This window comes from Plectrocnemia conspersa, unplaced genomic scaffold (assembly GCF_051122295.1).
Source record: "Plectrocnemia conspersa isolate PC_06_02 unplaced genomic scaffold, ASM5112229v1 ptg000003l, whole genome shotgun sequence".
Classification (NCBI taxonomy): Eukaryota; Metazoa; Arthropoda; class Insecta; order Trichoptera; family Polycentropodidae; genus Plectrocnemia; species Plectrocnemia conspersa.
In genome coordinates this window covers 11,916,550-11,938,604 of record NW_028277167.1, presented here as the reverse complement: position 1 = coordinate 11,938,604, position 22,055 = coordinate 11,916,550, and the positions used below count along the sequence as shown (strand labels likewise).

Here is a 22,055-nt window from a genome sequence, read left to right as displayed (position 1 = left end):
AGCAAAATTACTTTTAAAATATAATTTTTTTGTTTATATTGTTTAAAATTAATATTCATAGATATTCTGCCTTCACTTGAACAAGCTCTGCCATGTATGTGTGTAACTATTTCCATTATATTTATTTGGCAAGTAAAAGGATTGATAAAAAAGTGGACCATTGACTCAATGATAGTGAACATATGTAACCTGTTTGTAAACAACTTTATAGACTTTACCTTTACAGAAATTGTGTTATGTTATTAAAGTTGTGCTAGCACAATGTTCTCCGCAGTTGTTAGGTTGTGCTAGCATATCATTTACAGCAGTTATTTATTTATTTATATATCGTTTACAGCTGTTATGTTCGATTCGCCTGAATATCTATAAGAAATTTATTTAGAGGAACTAAATTTTCAAGATCAGGGCTGAATACATAAAATCTCTGATATTCGTTATGATGTTACGATATAAGGTTGATAATCAAAAGTGAAGAATAGTAGCTGTAATTTCACCATCCAATTTTTTCTGAATCTATTGTTTAGAGTTTGTCTATCCTAGGACGAGTATATGTTTAAATACGTTATTCAAGTGATCGTGAGTAATAGCGCAGGTGGTTTAAAATGTTAAAAAGCAGCTGAAATTTTTGCGCGCTATTTCGAAATTTTTTATTATGTAAATATCATATTTTTAAAAGTATTATGGTTCAATAAATTCAAGTGATTGACAGCTTTAAATTATACTAAATTGTCATATTATTAAGTTCAAAGGTTTATGGCACTTTTAGGTGCCCAATGAGTATTAGTTATTTTCTTGATGAATTTTATATAAGCTATTTAAGTTAAGTATATGACTATTATTTAAAAAGGAGAGAGGAAAACGTAAAATCAGGTATCAATAAAAGTGTTATATGTAAATATTTTTAAACTATATTTATTTTCTATCGCTGTAAATTTGAACAAACTCTATTATCATTAACAATATTATTGAAATTTCATCATGATGTTATGATATCTAGAAAGACAATAGTGAGAGAATATATATTTTAATAAATAAAAATATAACGTTATCTTACACAAATCATTGTAGTTTTATTGTTGTTGTTTCATACAATGTAATACATTTTAGATTAATAGTTTTTTTATGCGTGATATATATAAATATGTATATATATTAAGTGAATTATTTTTTTTATTCTTATTGGTTTTAGTTGTTTTATGCGAGATACTAGATATGACGAAGATTAGGGCTTTCAAGTTTTTAAATACCGAGTCAATGTGCGACTCAAATTTACAGTGATTTATACTTTTATATATATATAAACTTTTATACAAGTCAGAATTGCAAATAATCTGAATTGATTAAGCGTATAAAGTTACAACATCCATGTCATTATTAAAAATTTAATTACAAATTTTTCCAAATTGTAGATTAATTTTGCGCGACATTTATTTAAAGATTTACTTTTATTGTATTTATATATATTTGCAGCTGCATTATGTTATAATCACAAAATGAGTAAGCGCAGTTATAATTGAGGCGATCTGGCAAGAGAAATGGCATTGACAAAATTATACGCTGCATAATTGGCAACAATCAAGTATTTTTTATTATTATTGTGTATATCGTTGCTAACATTTTACATACAAAGCCATCTATCTTCTCAGATTATCTCAAATATAAGGATTGTGGAAATGATTAACAGAATAAAAAGTTTATTATCTCATTGATTTATATCATATTTGTTAACATTGCCAAAGACATCATTGAAATGTATCATATTATTCGAGAAGTGAGAAGCATACATTTAATAGTTATTATTCATTTCATGTTACATTATTTTTTTTTATAATCGAGAAATTTGCACTTTTTACATATATGATATAAATCAAGAAAGTTAAATTTAATACACAGATATATTCGTTAAATCATTACATTAGTTCATTATCACTTCCTATTATGTTTTTCCGTATAAATTTTGTTTGAATCTGTTTTACTTTTAATATAAGCATATTCTACTGTATTTTATATCACAACTAAGGCAGTACAAGACTAATATACTCTAAATGTAAGACATAAATACATATCATATATATATATTCTTCCTTTACTCGTTTTTAATCTTCTCTTATGTATATCACAAAAAATAAATTTATTTTTTATACGTTTTGTCGATAGGTGATTTTCCTTTCCGCGCAAGTATCATATTTACATATATGTATGTGTTTATATTATATATTGTACACAATTATATAATGTGAAATGCTAACTCTTTAAAATCATAAACTACATGTCCAGTCAAACTTAAATATGCTTTATATACATATCATGTATATTATGTATACGTACATTCATTATTTCCGTCGTAGGAACCCTATTAAAAGCCTTAGGCCATTTTATTTGTCTACACTTATAGTTATATTTAACGACAACATGTCAACAATATATACTATTAAATGTATTATAGAGATAAACTCAACGTTAACAGAGATTACTAAATAAATTGTACATATGGTGTTACGGCGCAATGAGACAATTGAAAAACACGGAAAATTAATTTATTGATAAGCAATATCTCGGAAACAATTGCAGACGTACTTAATTTAAAAATAGTAAGATATCTTTTAATTGTCATATATTTTCAAGGCTATATATTGCTTCTCTTGGATCAATGTTTTGTATTGTATTATTACATTTACATATATACTCTGTCTCTATATACCAAGTCAGTTTTATCTCCTTAGATATTTATTAAGAAAAACATGACAAATTTTGAGTTACATTTAAAATTTTACCATAATGCAAAAGTGCCATATTTATGTTTAAGATACAGAAATTTATCTATTTTTATATATTTAAAGATCAGTTTTGGGTAGTACTGACTGTGTAACGGACAGAATATATATGTTTTTAAAGATACATATACATACAATTGATGAACGACAAATTTGTCTGTAGTAAAATTTAAAGAAAGGCAATTTTCACTTCATTAAAATTGCTGACCATTGTACTTTAGTGTTATTGAAATATATTTTATCTGCGATAAATCATTTTCACATATTCTTATTTGTGACAACCTTGCTTCTGATAATCTCGATTGTCTTCTTTTATTTTTATTAACTATCTATAATCAGGCATTATTGAAGATTTATGAATGTACGTTTGTTTAAATAGAATCAACATTTTTAATGAATTTATTGTATATCATATATATTTTAATCAACAACCATTTTCAAACCCCCTTTTTATCATACAGTATTTAATAGTCCCGTTTCTTCTGCTCACTAAATAGTAATAATATGTATTAAAAATGTTATACATTCATAAGAATCATTAAGGTGAAATTTTGTTATTATATATTTTATACATCGTACATCGATTAAAATTGAATAAAATGACTAAAAATTGTAAATACTGGTGTTAATTATTCACTTCTACATTTGTCATAAGGAAAATTGATATTTTTATACATATACATACCGAACTCGGTTCAAGCTTTTTAAATAAGCTGTGAATGCCTTATATAATGATTTGAAGGGTCCACAATGTAAGAAGATACCATATGATTCAAAAACATTTGCATAGAGAATATCTATATATTATAATATGGCATTATAGGAAACAATTCTATATACTCATTCTCTTATACTGTGGACCCTTTTGTAGCAACAACCACAAGGAAGAACTGTTTAAAAGTTGGCAAATTGATTATTGCGCGACATTCGATCGAGTGATACTAAATACATTTTTATCATTGATTAATAAAAAATCGCAGATAATTATTACATTCAACTAACTAATAGCACAATTCATATATATGTATGTATATATCATTACATTATGACAAATTTATTATTATATTATTTGTTATTCTACAATTTATAAGTTGTGTAAATGATCTATGTTTCTTCATTTATTTTTGCATACGTGTCTCACAAGTTTTGAATTGCTTTTTTTTTGTTGATTTGTTCATAAGAATATGTGAAACATTCCTTGACTCGTTTTGAAGTGACATAAATTAAAATAATTTTGTATATCGTCAAAGGCTGCCAACATGTCATCAGTCTTTAAATGGACAGTCCATCTTAGTTGAACTTAAGATGTAATAACACTTATATTTCATTAATAATAATACTAATAATATTAACACTATAATATTGTGAATTTAACCAAGTGCGTATAAACAAATCGGGTATTGTGTTCACAGTTACGGAAAGGAAAACTAACGCTTTGTTTTTGAAACAGGATACGTGTTATGGATGATGCAAAATCATGTTGCCTCGTATCGACAATTTGTTGGCAACCTTCTGTTTCGATGGTTTAAAGTGACTTTTTTTTTGTATCGCGTTCACAATTTTGCATATTCGAATATGTACGTATAGATTTTTAATACAGAAGTAACACTTACAATGTAATACACCTCGCAAACGCACATTTAACAATACAACATATACTTATTAAATATAAACAATAAAAGCATCCAAAATGATCAACATGGTGTTTAAAAAGTATTCATTACGACTAAATAAAATAAATAAGTTATGTGATTCATGTTTGCATCATTTTATATTTAAGTTCATGTTCGATATACATTTTCAGTATAAAGCTCTTTCATCAATATTGGAAATAGATGATATATTCATCAATATAAAATTTAAGTACTATAACTGCGTTTTTATTTAAATATTTCTCAATATTTTAGATGAGTATAAATTAATATCTAATCAATAAAATAATATCATTAAAAATTTCTTAAGTATCGAACATTAGTCATACATGTATGTATTTATGCATTTTTCACATTCATTTTGACTTTGACTACTATTTTTCACACACAATATATAAACAATGATACGTGTTCAATTGCAAATTTAATTTAATACCTTAAAGTGAACCATTTTACACAAGTCCACAATACAATAACTCGAACACCAATTTTTCTCAAAATTAATCTAACGTTAATAAGATTACATTACATTAATGTTTTTTTATATGTTTCTTATGATTTTTTAATTTTTTTTATGTGCACATAAATGTTTCTTATAATATATTGGGAATATTGTTTCCTTCACATATATAATAATTAATTATAATTTTAATAAGTGGTGCATAACGATACACATATAGAAATATTTCAATGTAGATCAAAAGATAAATGTAAAATATTAAGCTAGTGTTGTACAATCATAACCGTCGTTTAATGCTGTACTTATAATTCACTACAATCGAAAAGTAATTTATTTTAATAGCGATATATATTTTTATATATTAGATCATAACACCAAAAAAATCTTATACAATCAAACGCTATTTTATATATATGTAATTATTATTCAAAGCTATCAGCACAACGAAATCAGCACAAATACTTCTCGCAAAAACTTACAATTACAATAATCAATCGATTATTAAGAAAACGTTCTTTCATATGCGATTGGCAATAATATAAATTTAACAAGAGGATCTTTTAAAAGATCGTCTCTGTAATATTATCAAAGTAATGCAATTAAATTATCAACGACGTTAAATGTAATCTAATTTAATGTAAAACTTTAGTCGCTAATCTTCATATCCGTTTCTAATGTGTAACATCAATCAATATTTTACTTTTTCATAGATAAAACATAGTAAATGTGTGCATTACAATGCGTTAAAAATAAACTTTCTATACCTAATCTTAATTAATATTGGCTAATAAATGCCTTTATGCTATATCAACATAGATTTTTGACACAATAAATACGGCAAAACTTTTATTTTAACTAATCAATTTGCTTTTGAACGTATCATTGTTGATATAGTCCAGTGTTGTTGGGAGGTTGGAGACAGTTCCACTAAGTTATGCATGACCGAGCGTAAGGACCAAGGTGAAGGGCTCATTTCACAGTCTCAAACATCTGGATGGACAACTTAATGGATCTGTCGGTATACACTGGACTTCCATCTTTGATTTGATTAACTTCTCATGCAAAGCCCAATCAATTTTTTAAATATGCATACATACACAAATATAAAACTAATTTGAAACTACCCAATTCAATTATTTACTGTAAGTTTATAATAGTCATAAATATATTTACTAAATAATAAATAAACAACATGAATCACATCCAACAATATTTTCTATAAAAATAAATAACTTTATAGAAATATACTTTTATGAAATAAACGCAATAATTTAATATACAAAAATTATAAATATCCAAGTGTTGCGTAGGTCTTTACAAAAGGTGCATCCATCTTACATGTTTCTCTGAAAGGAAAAAATAATATAAGAATATATTTTTGGGAATTTACCAATTATTTAAATACAGAGTGATGTTTAAATTTTGCTGCTAAAATAAATAAGAATATCTCTCTTAATATATTTTTAATAATGAGTATTGATTTAAATCAATGTTACATTGAAGAACTAAGACCAAGAATAGCACGTCAAGTTAGATTGAATGTTTTATGTTTTATAATGGTATAGTTCACTACAAATTCTTGACATCATTGATAGTGTACATTTTGAATTGTCATATTTTTGATAAAAAGTATTTCATTTAATCAATTGTCAAATATTAAAATATTAGAGATATTCATATTTCTTTTTGTGTCAATATTTGTACTTCACCACTGTTTTTTTTTGGTATATTATACTAACTCATCTTCCCAAGGACAAATATCGCTGGCTTTATCGTCTTTGGATTGGGGCGGTTTGCTTGTTGGTACTGTATCAGATTCTGGTTGCGAAGAAGCCGTGATCGAAGTAGGAGCGATGGTATCCTCTTCGCACTCATCTTCCTCGGCTGCGTCTTCTGATTCCGCTAACGGCGCTATCGTCACTGGTAGGGAAACGGTCGGTTCTGAGATTGGGATTTCGGTTGTAATCGTTATACTAATGGTGTTGTTATTTCTGCATATTGTTTCAATTTCCGTTTTCTCCTCAATTTCTATCAAAGGAGGTTGGATCGTGTTTGCGGGAAGAGGAGATATAGGAGATGGTGTTAGAGAATGTGAAGATAAGATTCCGGCAGTCGACGGGGAATCTGTCGTTTCATCTAATAGTGCTATATCTTCAACTATAGGGGAGCATGGGCTGTCGCTAGCTCCGGCTCTACTGCTGTCTTCGATCGGTTCTAGCGGAGTATCGTCCGCGGCAGAGCTAACACTAATAACTGGAGCTACCATAGTCGTAGCCGATGATACGGAGAATGACTTTAACAAGTTCGGGGCTTTCTTCTGAGCTTTGACTTGCGCTTCATCGGTGGATATACTTTCGTTATTGTCTTTGTCTTGAGAGAAGGAGGTACCGGGTATGGTGGAAGAATCAAATGAACAGTGAGGAAATTCATCGATGCCTGGACCTGAAGCGGGTCCTCGCCGGGGTTCGAACGCAGAGAGGCGTCGTATCGGAGGTGCCGTACGCCTCTCTCCGTCCAGCGTGCTTTGTTGGGGTAGACCACAAGAGCGTCGCAATCTTTCGGATACTTCCACAATCGCCACGCTTATGTCAGAAGAGGAACTACAAGAGTCTATGGCGGAGTTGTTTCTTGAGCGGGGTGCTGGTTCTAATCTCTCGGGAGCGCCGGAGTCCCAGGGACAAACGTTATCTTCTACGGTGGTTGCAGCGGGGTTGGTGTCCGGCCTAAACAATAAATAACAATATAAATATCCATAAACTAAAAAATAAAGAATCACATCAACGATTAGCTTAATATAAAGGTAGAAAGATAGTATTTATCACATGTAAAGTTATATGTATGTAGATATATTATAATAATTTTATAATATTTTATTTAGATATGTTTTTAATCGAAACTATAAACGTACTATTAAAGTCAAAAATAACCAAATACACCAAAAAGTAAATCAATAGTAACAACCATTCTGCACAAAAGAGAAAGTTAAAATACATGCACAAGCATAACCGTAAACTAAAACACATTTATAACGGTGCAATTTAAAAGTAAATATAAATTATAATAAATAAAATAAATCTAGTACTTTATATACATTTCTTAGCATTTTTTGAAGTTAAAATGGCACATATTAAATTATTTTATATTTAAGAATATAATTATTTTATTTTATAGAATTAAAATTTAGAATTAAGGATGTAATAACCTGATTTTATGTATTGATTTAAAATCTTTTGTTATCGTCGATTCGGTTTTTGATATATTTTGCCATCTTTCGATGCTTAACTTTAATTTTTTAATGCTTTATTAATTTTTATTTATTTCTGACGATGAAGCCATTACTTTTACTATTAAAAATATAAACGAAGCCTTCGTGCATCTTGACAATTTTTTGGTCATAATGGAAGCATGTGATCCTAGTGTAAAGCATGTATCAGCATGTTTCAGATCTCATTATCCTAATAATGAGATTGAAAAATTTATTGTCAAAACATCTAAGTAATTTTATGATTTATAATTGTATTATTTAGTTTTATATTGTATGTAGTTATGTTTTCATTCTAAAATAAAAATTGAAAAACGTTTTTATCTGTGATATTTCTACTAGATATAGAGAAACTAATCATGTACGAAAGTTGAAGACTGACTGCAATTAAAAGAAAAATCTACATGGTATTTTCATTCAAAAGTTATTAAATTTTTAAAAAAAAAGTGACTTTTGCGCCACCTTGAATTTGAAATGGTAAAATTGCGTATCAATAAAACAAAAAAAATTGGTTGAGGCACTGCACTACTTTAATAATTTTTTACAGCTTTTACGATAAGTTAGGGATTGATAAATGTGCGTATTAAGGTCAATAGATGGTGATAGGATGTGAGTTATGTAACAAAGACTCGAAATGTTTATATTATAACATAGAAATACAAAATATATTTAGATGTGTTTGAACTATTTAAGTTAATATGATCTTTCAGGACTAAATAAATACACAGTTAAATGTGTTTAGTAACAACAAAAAAATAAGATGTTTTAATTTAAAAAATATTATAATAAAGAACCGAAAACTCTGTTTAAACTATGAACTAGTATTAGGCTTAATTATTTATATTATATTAAATTATTTAGAATGATTTGTAGGTATTTTGTAAGAACACATTGTATTAAAAAATCGACTTTAATAAAAAATAAAAAAAGCAGAAAAGCAAGATTTTACATGTAAATTAGGTTATTGTTTCCTTATAGTATTTTTTTATAATTTAAATATGACTATAATAAATAAAAAAGTGCCATTATTATTATTTTAGTAAGTTTGTGCAATTCGTTTTTGTATTATATGTATATAATATCATAAAAAATACTTAAATAAAAAATAAAAATGTTATTAAAGTATTTAATTATTATTATGTAGACTTCTTTATTTATTTATTACATTATAAAATAAATGTATAACTGGTGATGACACAACATTGATGGCACACTTTGTGAAACATACATATTATGTAAATATTTGCTGCAAAAAAGTCTATGATATATATTTTTTAATGCACTTTATAATCAATGAAGCGTGTACTTTTTTGCAGCAATGTATATTATAATAAACACTCGTTATCCAAAGATAATCTTTTACAGCAGCAAATTACTAGATAAGTATTCAAATATCGACAAGATAAAATAGGCGTATAATCATCTCTTAAAAAAAACATTGATATATATAAACCAATAAAAATATACAAAAATATACCTGAAACTTCAATACAAATACACTTAATATAAGTACATATATTGATAAGAAAAAACAGATAGAATATTGACCCAATTTCTCTATAGTTAATTGTTTTAATATATACTAATAATGGCGTAAAGAGAAAGCAAGGTCAAATATAAGTTCAAGCTCATTTACAGGGAACAATTAAAATACAGCAAACCAGTGTTGGAGGACAATATCATAAATAGATATGCTATTTGGTTGATAGTACAATAATATGTATATATATATATATATGTATATAAGGGTGGGTGTCTTGCAAGTGACATTCACAGCTGAACTTACACACTCGTTTCCACTGCGACAAGATTGAGTTTTGATTGGCATGGAAGATCACCCCTGGAAATTTCAATGTCACTAATATATCACTACTAACTATTACATACTCACTTAGGACTGTCTTTCACACATACAACTAATTGTGTCACAATCACTTCTGAATTACCTAATATTGAAAAATTAACAAAATCTTGAATTGAATAGTGTTATTTATGTTTTATGTACTGTGATAGTGAGCTTTTATGTAGTGAATAAAATTTGATTGAATTGCATAAGTTACATATAAACTTTTAGTCAAAAATAAATATATTTGATGTGCATTTTATATAAAAATAATAATAAATTCACAGTAATACGTTATATACATTCTTTTACTTATATATATATATATTGAGAAATTTTTGTATTAGTATTAAATTTGACATTGAAATTACTAGCAAATAAACACCAGAAAATTTTATTCAATTTCAAGAAACTATTTAGTTTTAATAATTATATTACTTTAGCACAAAATATTTCAAGTTGATTGAAGAAGTTGAAATATGTTGTGATATATTTTCTGCTTTTCTCAAGCATAAAAAACACAAGGAATTATACATATGCCCGGTATAAAAAATGAGATGGTATGCTCTCATTTGGTCTGACTGGCAGCCAATGAGAGACGTGTGTAAAAAATAACAGAATTTAATGACGCAACGAGCCGACGAGATAAGGAATAAATCATTAATGTAAATTCTGTCGAGTCAGCAAAATCTTTATTGTAATATCCACTAGGGCTCAAGTAACATAAAACACATTTAGATTAGTACAGAAGACTCTGAATGTAGTTCTAGAGCTGAATTGAATTTATTTATCAAATATTTTCATTTATAGGTTAATCTAAGAATGTATCGTTTGCGATAAAAAATATCGTGCTCTACATGACAGCGAATTTACAACTAAAATGTGATGGTATGTGCAGCATTAACATGTGGAAATATATAAAAAGAAAAGTTAAATATTTCAGATAAATTAATTTAATTATTGTAAAGCTTCTGTTGAAACATGTCAGACGTTAGCCTAATACTTTACAACAATGTAAACACAATCAATAACTACTAAGTATTATGACCCCAACTGAAATCAAAGTCTGTAAACCAATGACATATATTTTATTAATTATTGAAGTTTACAGTTAAAAATGTCACTATAAACTACTTATCTGAATTTTATTTTATTTATTAATTTGTGAGATTATGAAAATCTAGAAAAATTTAATCTGTAATGATCAATCGGAATTTTAATTATATTACAACCTCCCGGATACAATAGAAACTAAAATACTCTCGAGTACATTAGGATTAAAACCCAGATCCTTCAGATATAGTCACCGGTGACCATTGGTCTATTGTGTTATATATTATGGTAGGGAAAATGAGCGGCGTTATCTTGCGCATTCAAGTATTTTGTCATAAAAAAAGGCGTTCACTTTGTGTTAATTAGTCTGAAAAATTATATTTTTAAGCAATTGGTGTTTAAAAAGCTGAGGTTGACACACAAATCGACTATTTTTTTACTAAACTTAAATTGGCATAATATTTTAAATGTTGTTCTTTTTTAATTTTAATCATGTATTACATTTTAGATGAATAGTTAGTTAGTCAGTAAATTTATATATTTACTTTGATGTTCTCTCTGTTGTATTAGTGTATAATAATTTTGTTAAACCGCAATGTATTGTATATGATTCATATTAAAAGTAAAAAATGTTTTATTATAAATAAAAGCTCAATGATCAAAGCTAAATCATATTTAGATTAATTTAAATGGTTCACCGATCGTTCACACTATACGCGAATGGGACGATTTTCTTCGTATGATGTGATTTTTTTACTTTTTTTATGACTATGTGAGAACACAAACATTCTTACTTCTTCGAAATCGTCGAATCGTTACGTCGTCGTCGTAGTGTGAACGATCGGTAAATATATTTTTTAAGAAAACGTATTTGTTGTAGTGGTTTCCAATGTTTTCTCAAATTGCAATTTATTTTTGTAATAATAATATGAAGCAAAATTTTGTCTCTTTGGATATAAAAAAGTGTTAACATCAACATCAAGAATTATATTTTTTTATGCTGAGTTTTATGATTAAATTGTGTGTATGAAAAATTTTTAGTCAGTCTTACCTGTATGGGATATCGCTAAGGTTCGATTGGCTGTGGGAGTGAGGTACGTGGTGTGAAGGATCTCTGACGCCTATTACGGCAAGCTCGTGGGCAGACCCTGACAATGAGCGATCGCTTCCGCGACGACGCCCCAGGGCCGAGACCCCAGAGCTGCTGGTGCCCGCCGAGCTTTGTTGAAGGAGTCCTGTTGGTGGTGCTGTGGTTGAGGACTTCTTTTTAGCGGGACCGCCGAAACCGAAGAATCTGAAAAAAAGCATCAACGATTCAGTAGCGTAGCTAGTAAATACTGGTATTTTAATTATTTTTTTCATCTTAACTGATGGCATCAAATAAGCAATAAAACTTCATAAAATTCTGGCGTATCACGTGATCAAAATTGGTCTATTTAAATTTTTTTTTATCTGAGTTCAATTTCTTGGGACATAGCTACATTTGATGTAATGTCAGATATGTTTAATATATATTACTACTTTTCTTAACCATATGAAAAACTTAATGCCATAAGTTTTTTTGTTTTTAAATTTTTTTTGAATCCATGAAACCAATTTTTCAATAATATTTACAATAATATATCTTATAAGTACCGTTTTTTATGTAAGGGTTGTTTTCCAGCAGCTATCAGATTTTTATAGTGGTCCGATCGGATGAAGCGAGGGTAGCAGTCTTTTTTCAGAAGAAGGGCATAGACGTGGTCTGCTGCAGCGTCGAAGGTGAAGCGAGATGGAATCTTCAGCTCCTGTTGTACTTTTTCCATGGTTTTACCGTCGATGTTGATCTCACACGGAGCTCCCGGCGCCAAGAACTCGCTAAAGTCACAAATAATACAGTTACATAGATCTCACGCAATTTATAAAAATACACTATTACAATAAAAATAATTTTATGTAAACGCTGCACTGGTACAGTAGTAATAAAGAATTATTTTTTATTCGGAACAGAAAATATTAAGAATCTTTTAACCTTCTCCTTATGCGAACTCCGGTGATGTACACTTAGTATACATATACAAATTAGTGATTTAAAATTTGAAAATCACAAATAATATTAAAAAAAAACATTATATTAATAATCAAATCCAAACAAATCGAAACAATTATTGTAATTTAATAATATTAAAATAATGAGTTCAAAACCTCTGTATGCAAACATCACTCCCGTGAAATGAAATACGTTAGACGACTTATGACCTGCGGGTCACCAAATAGCCCGTTTGATGATTTTAAGTGACCCATTTGCGTTTTGCAAATAGCATATTACGAACAGATTACATATATGATTGTTAGGACCAAAAATATTTACTGACCCGAATAGTCTTCTTAAAAGTCACATATTAATTATTTTGACCCGCAGCCAAAAAAGGTTGCCGAGATTTGTGTTAGACAGTAGTGTAAAAAAATACCCTATTTTGTTGATAAAATATGTTTTTTATAATTTTTTATAATTACGTATATATTGTAATAGTCTACTTTAATATTTATGTATTTCACAGAGAAATATATATGTATAATAAAAATATAAAATTCAACTTTATTATAAAGACATTTACATAATAATATGACATGTACACTTTGTGTACATCACAGTAAAGTGGTTAGGGAAATCAATAGTTTTGCACTGATTTTTTTTTAAGCTGTAAATAATGACGTTAAAAAATAGTTTTAAATTTTACAATATCTAGATCTAGATTAAATATGACACATTTAATTCATTCTGAGCACTTTGTTATAACTTATTTTGGAAATCAACACAAAACTTACTCGTAAATTTCGCTGACTTTGCGCAATATCATCGACTGCGAGCTACGGCGTAGATCGTTAGCCGCCATCCAGAAGCGAATGTTCTCGTGGGAGTATTCCTTGCGCAAATAGGCCGTGAATTCCAATAAGCCAGTAGGATCAGACACCAGTTCCTCCATGGACAGAGCCCAGCGACGCACACGCTTTTCCGTTGGGACTTCAACCCTGTGAGATAAAAATATAGATTTAAAAAATAATAATCGTGAACAAGCTATAATTTACTAATTAGTAAATGCTGTAAATTCTACAAAGTAGGTATACTAACACACTGCCGTTGAGCTGCCAGTAGGTGAGGTCTTCTGTGACCCAAGGATTGGACGGTTGAGCAGCACAGATCATGGGATCGTATTCAGCAAAAGTATCCGCGTGTTGTACCATGCCATCTAATGCCACTGAAACCTTCACCCTGGTGCGACTCAAGAGGTTCTTCAGAAATTCCACCTAAAAAAAATTGAAAATAAACGGTTATTTAATTTATCATTCTTAATACGCTGGCATTGCACATTTATTTTTATAAGAGCTGATCCAGTTCATATAATTTCATTTTAATATTCTATAATATTTTTCTTTTTCTATTGCTTATTGTGATAATATTATGTATTATAATTTACCCACAGCAACGCATTGGAATATCCTGTTAGGTCACGATGGTCTAAATGTAATATAAATAAATAAATAAATGTTTGGAAGTATCAGAAATTTATTCAGCAAGTTACTAAAGCCATTTTTAATAGAGCCCTTTTCCAGATAAAAGTTAAAGTGAAGACTGAAGAATTTAAATAGACTTTTACGTTTATTTTAATAAAATAGGCCTTTGACCTACGATCAAATATAATAGTCTCTGTATTGGCATTGCTTATAGAATTTATTAGATTTTTATTTTTAGTGATTATTTTTCTGGTAGATTTGCATGTATATATTACTTGGTCATCTGCATATATTTCTGTGGCGTCGAAACGTTATAAAAAAGTAAGCTTTTCTTGGAGTAGAATTTTTCATTCTCATTTAGACTGTTAGAGTTATGTTATAAGTAGTTACAGAAAATGCACAATTATGTGGTTAAGTAAAATTTTGGCGTTTTAATAAAAGCACTCAGGACAAAAACGCGTCGTAAAAAGTGCGCGGTCAAAATATCGCACCAAAAAAAGCGTGCAAATAATTAGTCCAAAATATTTTTAATAAAATATTTAAAAAAATATAACGTATAGCGTTTAAAATTGTTATTTAGAATTTTCAGGTGTGTCAAAATTTAAAAATATTTTTTATACGAATAATAATTCTACGAAAATTTTATTTTATACGATTCATGTAGTAACATTTTTTTTTCATATCTATAATTTTTAATTTTATTTATATTTTTTGAGAGGCCTTGTAAAATTTAGAGCCTTTTTACCTTGCACTCGCTATACTGCTCTTGTGACCACCCATGTGTATACCCAAATTTATATATATTTGTCATTAAAAATATTTTGAGTTATGCTAGGTTAGGGTAGCATAGCATAGCCTAACTCAACTTAGTATATGAACACATCTGTTCTTAAAAATAATATATTTATATTTATAAAATTATAAATACATTTACTTTATAAAATTAAGTACACATATTTTTATATTTATAAATTTGACCTTAACTAAATCTAATTTTAGGATATTGTTTTAAATCAAGGTAAAATTTTAATCGACTACACCGTTTATAATTTTACCGACTCAGATTATATTTTGCCAGCATTTAATTAATAGCAATAAAAATAATTTCAACTATTTCAAAATTATAAAAAAATAAATGGATTTAAAAAATCAATAAGCAAAAAAGGCTACATTGACCAAATTCTATTTTATTGATTTAATATAATGATATATTTAAAAAAATAGTACAAAAAATAATTTTAATATTATTTTATATAATATAATATATGTTATTTAGGTAAAATAAAATATTTCTAATATATAAAACCATCCATGAAAATAAATAAAAATAACAAATTTAAAAATTATACTCGCAAGATAAAAACTTTTATTTTGCCAGGTTTGCTTACAATATATGTGAAGTCTTATTTTTGGTAATTTTAAAATTAATTAAATTGTTTGATGTACGTTTAAAACGTCATGTTTATTTGTTAACTATATTTTTTTTAAGGAATATATAACATAACCTTACATGTTTTAAGCATATAGTTAATTCTACTGCATATTTAAAATAAATATCTCCTTTTATATATTATTTTTTAAATTTGACATTGCCTTCAAAAATATGGTAACTAAATAGTTTAATAAAATATTGCGGTAAACTTTAAATTTGACTCTCAGTTGTGCAGTTGATATGTTTTTTTTATTTACTATTTATATATATTTTTTATTTTTACAATAATATATACTTTTTATTTTTTTATTATTTATAAAGCTAACTAATATACATATACATTTTTTCAATGTTAAGATTGCTTTGCAAATTTTTTACTTTTATATGATAATGTTCCACGAGGAATATTTATTAATAAAATATAAGACAATGCTTCCGCTCTTTGCTAAAATTTTCAGCATTTTATTAATGGGTAAGGGCCTTTATGGCCCTTGCCCATTAATATTTTCTCGATGTATTTTTCTGTCGGGTTGTTTTTTTTAACAATTCAGAATAGTGCCATTTATTATAGGTTATTCTTTGTCTAATACATATATATATAAGTATATATATATATATATATATATATATATATATATATATATATATATATATATATATATATATATATATATATATATATATATATATATATATATATATATATATATGTACATAGATTATGTATTTATGTATACAAGTAGGAGATTCATATGAATGTATAAGATATTCTTAGAAGTAAAGCATTACTTGTCTTTTAACAACCAACAGACGACGAAGTTAAGACATCCATTGACAAAGTGGTGGCGATGCTGATTAAAACCACACCATCTTTGACTTATTTGCAACTTTGATGCAGATGGCTCCACAAAAGCTCACTCAATAATATAATTAATATATATGTTAACAAACAATGAAATTATTGCACATAACAGAGATTATGATTTTTTGAATTAATTTTAATTTTAATTTTTCAATGCAAATGTCACTTAATTGTATTAATTTTTAGTAAAATCAAATTAACCTATTTAATTAAAAATTATATTTTTCTATATAAATTTTAAAACAGTACGTAAATTAAATAATGCTAATAAAAAATCGTATTAGGGATGATCTTACACAAAAATTAGGCGTTAGCAATACAATAATATTGCACTACTTAAAAATGCTTGAAATATGGGTGCCGCATGGTCTGTATGAAAACCATAAAAGTCGCCGTTACGATGTTTGCTTTGCATTTATTTTACGCAACATAAGTCAGGCTGTAACTTAATTTATTTATTGTAAATTTTGTGTTGTAATATGATAGGCGTTAGCCAGATTTTTTATAACGAAGTAAACAAAACCACCACTTACAAATAAGTAGTGAGAGACAAGAGTAACATATATTTTAATAATTATAAAATATTATTACAGTTACAGCTTACAGGCCTATATTGAATTTATTTTTCTAAGGACCTAATAAATTTTTTTGTTGATATTATAAAAAAAATATTAATATATTGTATTAATATATAAATATAGAATTAAACCTTATTATGGCTTAAACTAAAATTCAATTTCATAATCAATAATTATTGATAATACAGTTGCAGTAAAAATATTTATTATTATTTTGTCAAAATACGTGTTAATTTAATGAGTTTAGATAAAAAAATTTACTCTATTTAAAAAGCGATAAACTAATGATATATTTAAACACACAATGTAAATTTACTTATAAATCAAGTTTTATTATCTCTGTGGCAAAAATTCTTGTGGCAGAATTCGGGGATATAAGTCAGTGGTTACATGCTTTTGCCATTTTGATTATAGGTCATTTTGAAGTTAATTGATTAACTAGCTAATTATTCTGAGGAATATTCACGGCGTTGACGTCAGGTATTTACCATTGACTCTGGTATTGTCCAGCTATTTTAGGTATTTTGCTTTGATTTTATTGTTTCATGTACATACATATATTCCATACTCTGTACTGTAAATAATTTAGTTTTATAAAAACTACGATTCTGGATTTAACGTCCATATTCACGAATGAAACATGTAATAATGGTGGTGGTAATAATTTTTATAAGGTTACATTATATTTTTTTGTCAACGTCTGAAAAAAATCGATTTTTGACACATTATTTTTTATGATAAAGTGTGTTAATAATATTTTATTAAAAGATAAATTATTTCCATCTACACACATTTATCTTAAAACGTTAAAAGTACTCGAATGAGTCGAACCTTCCTAGTAAAATATTATTATCTTGTTCGGAAAATTGAGTTTATCAAGGTATTTGCATTCTTCGACAGTATCTTGAATTCGGGTTATGCCATAAATTTTCCATTAAATAATGTCGTTACCTAAATAGCTTATTATTAATATTCCACTAATACCCGCGAGAGAAATTCACTAAAATTTAATTATAATAACTTAAACGCTCACTAAGATAACAAAAGGGAGATGAGAGAAGGTCAAACTCAGACGTACATATATCATACGCTTAATTCACTTTCCAAGAATTTAGTAAATTGTTACACGCGCGGAATTTTTCATTATATCCAACACACGCCCACACACCTACACATAATATTATATGTAACGTTTCGTATACGTACGTGTGCGCGCGGCATTACGCTTACGGATACTCGAGTTTGGCATTGTTTCAGCCTGTGTCCGTTTTTCTTTTGCGTAGCTCAAGCTGCCAGCGCGCTTCGTCAACCGTGAAAAGTTTCAACGGAATAAATGAAAATGGGTGGCTTTTCCCTCGTCGCTTTATACAAATGCCTTAAGAGATGACTCTTGAAAGTACACGCGTGGGTATGTACATAGGCTGTTCAAAAAGTTTTCGAAAGTATGCTTATATCTGACTTAATATGAAATATATTCTTTTGTCATGTGCCAAGTTTTCTGCACTACGCCTTTTGCGATTTGATTTGTCCATATAGGAGCAGCTGACTCTCGAGGTCGGTCGACGAGTAATTAATCAGCTAAACTGCAAATATATTTAAAATAAATACAACAAAAAAGAAAAAAAATCACTAGGAATTTTTTAAAAGTACTGTTTTCCTTTATATTATTAATCAAAAAAAAAGAGAAAAAATATTTATAAAATTCACTCATCGTTAAAAGATAGATTGAGAAATAAAGGAGATTTTTTTTGAGAATAAATGAAGCTAAGCTAAATAATTTGAGAATAAAAATGTCAATGCATACCAATGAGGTATTTTTATTTATTCAAATGCATACTTTTAGTTTGTTAACAAGTTTTAGATATATATTGGTTGATTTTTAAGTCGCATTTTTGAGTGTTAATATGAACTTTTGTGTTGTTTGTGTTGGTTGTTTTAATTTAAAAATAAAATAGAATTGAGTATGGGAACTTTTTGAACGCGCATGTATGAAATTACATGGCGAAGGTAAAAGTCGCCGCATCAAACGCAAAGCGGGCTTTAATTCAAGATGGGAAAAAGCACGAGCGCCGTCAAAAGAAAAATGTGCCGTGTTGGTAAAAAATACCAAGAATATATACTTTATGAAAACTAGTTCACGAAAGATGTCGATGTTTACGCGCTTAAAACGGTTTTAATATATTTTTTTAATACATCAAAATTTATTATTAAAATTTAATTTAAATATAAAATCACACATCTATGTGTATGATATATAAGCAAGATTAAAGTTAGATACATATTTGTTTGCTATGTGGATTCAGGGGGTGTTTATTTGATTAAGACACAGATGATTGCTTGTTGCGCAACAGTTGAGACGGGTTGTCCGTGGGTGCGTCTGTAGGCTGCAGGCGTCTCCAAAGTGGATCACTCTGGATTCCGGACGTTGAGGAGGAAAGAGAAACGAGAAACGTGATATTTGCTGGTCCGAAGTTAAATCGGTCTTTTCTCGGTTGCGGTCCAAGTTGGAGGTCTCTTGAAGTTTAGGTGCATTGAACTCTTATGTGGATGTTCAAGTCTGTGTCAGGCGAAATGTCAAAGAGAAAGTAATCAGACAGATTGTCTGAGTGAAGTGGAAGTGATTCTTAGGTGCCATAGTCCTAGTATTTATACTACTGGCCCCTTCATGTTGTACTCTGTGGTTGGCTCCTTTTGGGCGGAACGTCCAATCAGAGGAGGGTATCGAATTTATACGCATATAAATTTCGTTGGCCGATAAAACATATTTGAAACGGCTACACGCATTGTCTACTCTCAAGGCGACTCATCCTTTATGATTTATGGCGCGTATTTAATTCGTCAAGTGGTCTCCCAACGGCACATTTTTTCTTCAACGGTAATTTGTTTTTGATAATAAAATAGGACTGGCGCTTTTTATAATGGTATGCGTCAATTCTTTCGTCCATGGACATGACATATTATATTTACGGAGTTTTATTATGCGAAGAACCAGTTTTGCAGAAACAAAGTTTAGTGAACAAAATTTAATAGCGCACCTCTTTTTAAAGTCTACAGATTATTTTTGAATGATCTATATTTATCTATGTGTCATGGATATTTATTTTGATACAATACGAAGTTATTCAGTTTATACAATTAGAGCCATGTTAACACAAAGTTATGTATACGCGATGTCCTCTTATCCGTATATGTGTATAAAGGGTTCAATTGTATCCTTAGTGGGAATGTCAAGCTGTACCAAGTTTTAAGTGAATATAGAAGCTGTTGTTCCAATTGGTTTGAATTAGAAAGCTTTGGTTGCAGTTCTTGATGATGTTGTCGAGAGCGAGTCACAAACGAAAGTTGTTAATTGTGTGTCCGTTTTTATATACATGGCCAGCATGAGGGAGGCTTAGTGCTCGCAAAATTTTTACTGTCCCGATAGCTTACGAGTATTGGAAATGTATTCCCATCCGCTTTTTACTAAACTTTCAGATCATTGCGCTGAAGTTAAAACTGGTTTTAAACCGTTACAATTTAAACAACTCGCGAAGCGGAAATTTTGCATTCCACGTGCTGTCCTTTGTCAAGGCATTCACGACGGATAATTTTATTTTAATCTATCTGATTCATTGTACGACCGTATGTTTTTGAAACTGTATTGTTTTGAATTTGTTGATTGTAGATGGCTGAAAACTGATTTGATTTATGATATTTTTTCCACAATAGAAGTATTGTTTTTCACGCACATTTCAATGAAAACTTTTAGAATTGTTTTATTTATCCACGGTCGTCTAAAAGCATATATACTTTTAGCAAAATTAAAAAAATATTTTATTAAAATCTATGATTAGAATTTCTTGTTGTATTTTATTTTATTTATTAACAGCAAAAACGCAATACGTGTGCTATTACAAATATTGAATTGTTGGATTAAAATGTGTATAAAAAGCAATATTTAATACTAATTATTTTACAATCGCATAATCTGAAGATTAGGGAACTTTTTCAATCTTATATATTAATTATTCTAGAAGCAAAACGAAGTGCTGAAATCAAAGCTTTGAATAAGGTAATTACTTTTTTCGTTGCAAACGAAGAAAGCTCCATTTTTTTTCATATTAAAACTAAGTGACCGTTTGTCTAGACAAGATAAATTTACGAGCGCGAAAACGCTTGTAAAGCTAAAAATATTGTACAAACTTACAAGAGTTGAGCTTTGTTTTTATCGGAACAAATGAGAAAGGAACTTTTTGCCGAGATTTAAGATAAGAAACTTTTATATAGCGCTCGTAATGAAATAACGCCGACCACCCTAATTAATTACTATCTTAACGCCGTCGTCAACTAACCAATATTATGGATATCTAAATTTACTACGAGACTTATTAGTTAGAAGTCATAAATAATAATATGTTACGTGTTTAACGACACCAAACCAGCTCATTAATTATGGTGTTAAAAAGCATAAGTAGCGCATTAAAATTATTATTTTTAATAGTTTAAATAAATCTAGAGAATAATTTTTAATATATTTATAAAATATTCAATTGTACACACACATTGAAAGTGCTGGAAAACACGCGGATACAATAAATTGGGTGAAATCTCAATTTATGCACGGATGCTTCAGTTGGATGGATTCGGTTGGTTTATTATAGTACA

At 28.4% G+C, this 22,055-nt stretch overlaps 1 protein-coding gene across 4 annotated transcripts in view; it reads right to left on the bottom strand.

Annotated features, from left to right (window-relative positions):
- Nucleotides 1-5,851: 5,851 nt before the first annotated feature.
- Nucleotides 5,852-22,055, bottom strand: part of LOC148236606 (uncharacterized) — a 195,163-nt gene continuing 178,959 nt past the window's right edge. For 2 of the 4 annotated variants that reach the window (XM_088182120.1, XM_088182121.1), the window contains exons 8-14: nt 14,157-14,332; nt 13,853-14,056; nt 12,680-12,901; nt 12,096-12,338; nt 9,935-9,988; nt 6,626-7,609; nt 5,852-6,232 (exon numbers count right to left, since the gene is read on the bottom strand). In XM_088182120.1, the coding sequence (XP_088038246.1) occupies nt 6,172-6,232; nt 6,626-7,609; nt 9,935-9,988; nt 12,096-12,338; nt 12,680-12,901; nt 13,853-14,056; nt 14,157-14,332 (1,944 nt within the window). In that variant the 3' untranslated portion in view covers nt 5,852-6,171. The remainder of the gene's footprint in view (nt 6,233-6,625; nt 7,610-9,934; nt 9,989-12,095; nt 12,339-12,679; nt 12,902-13,852; nt 14,057-14,156; nt 14,333-22,055) is intronic. The other 2 variants (XM_088182122.1, XM_088182123.1) reach the window with 1 other exon arrangement.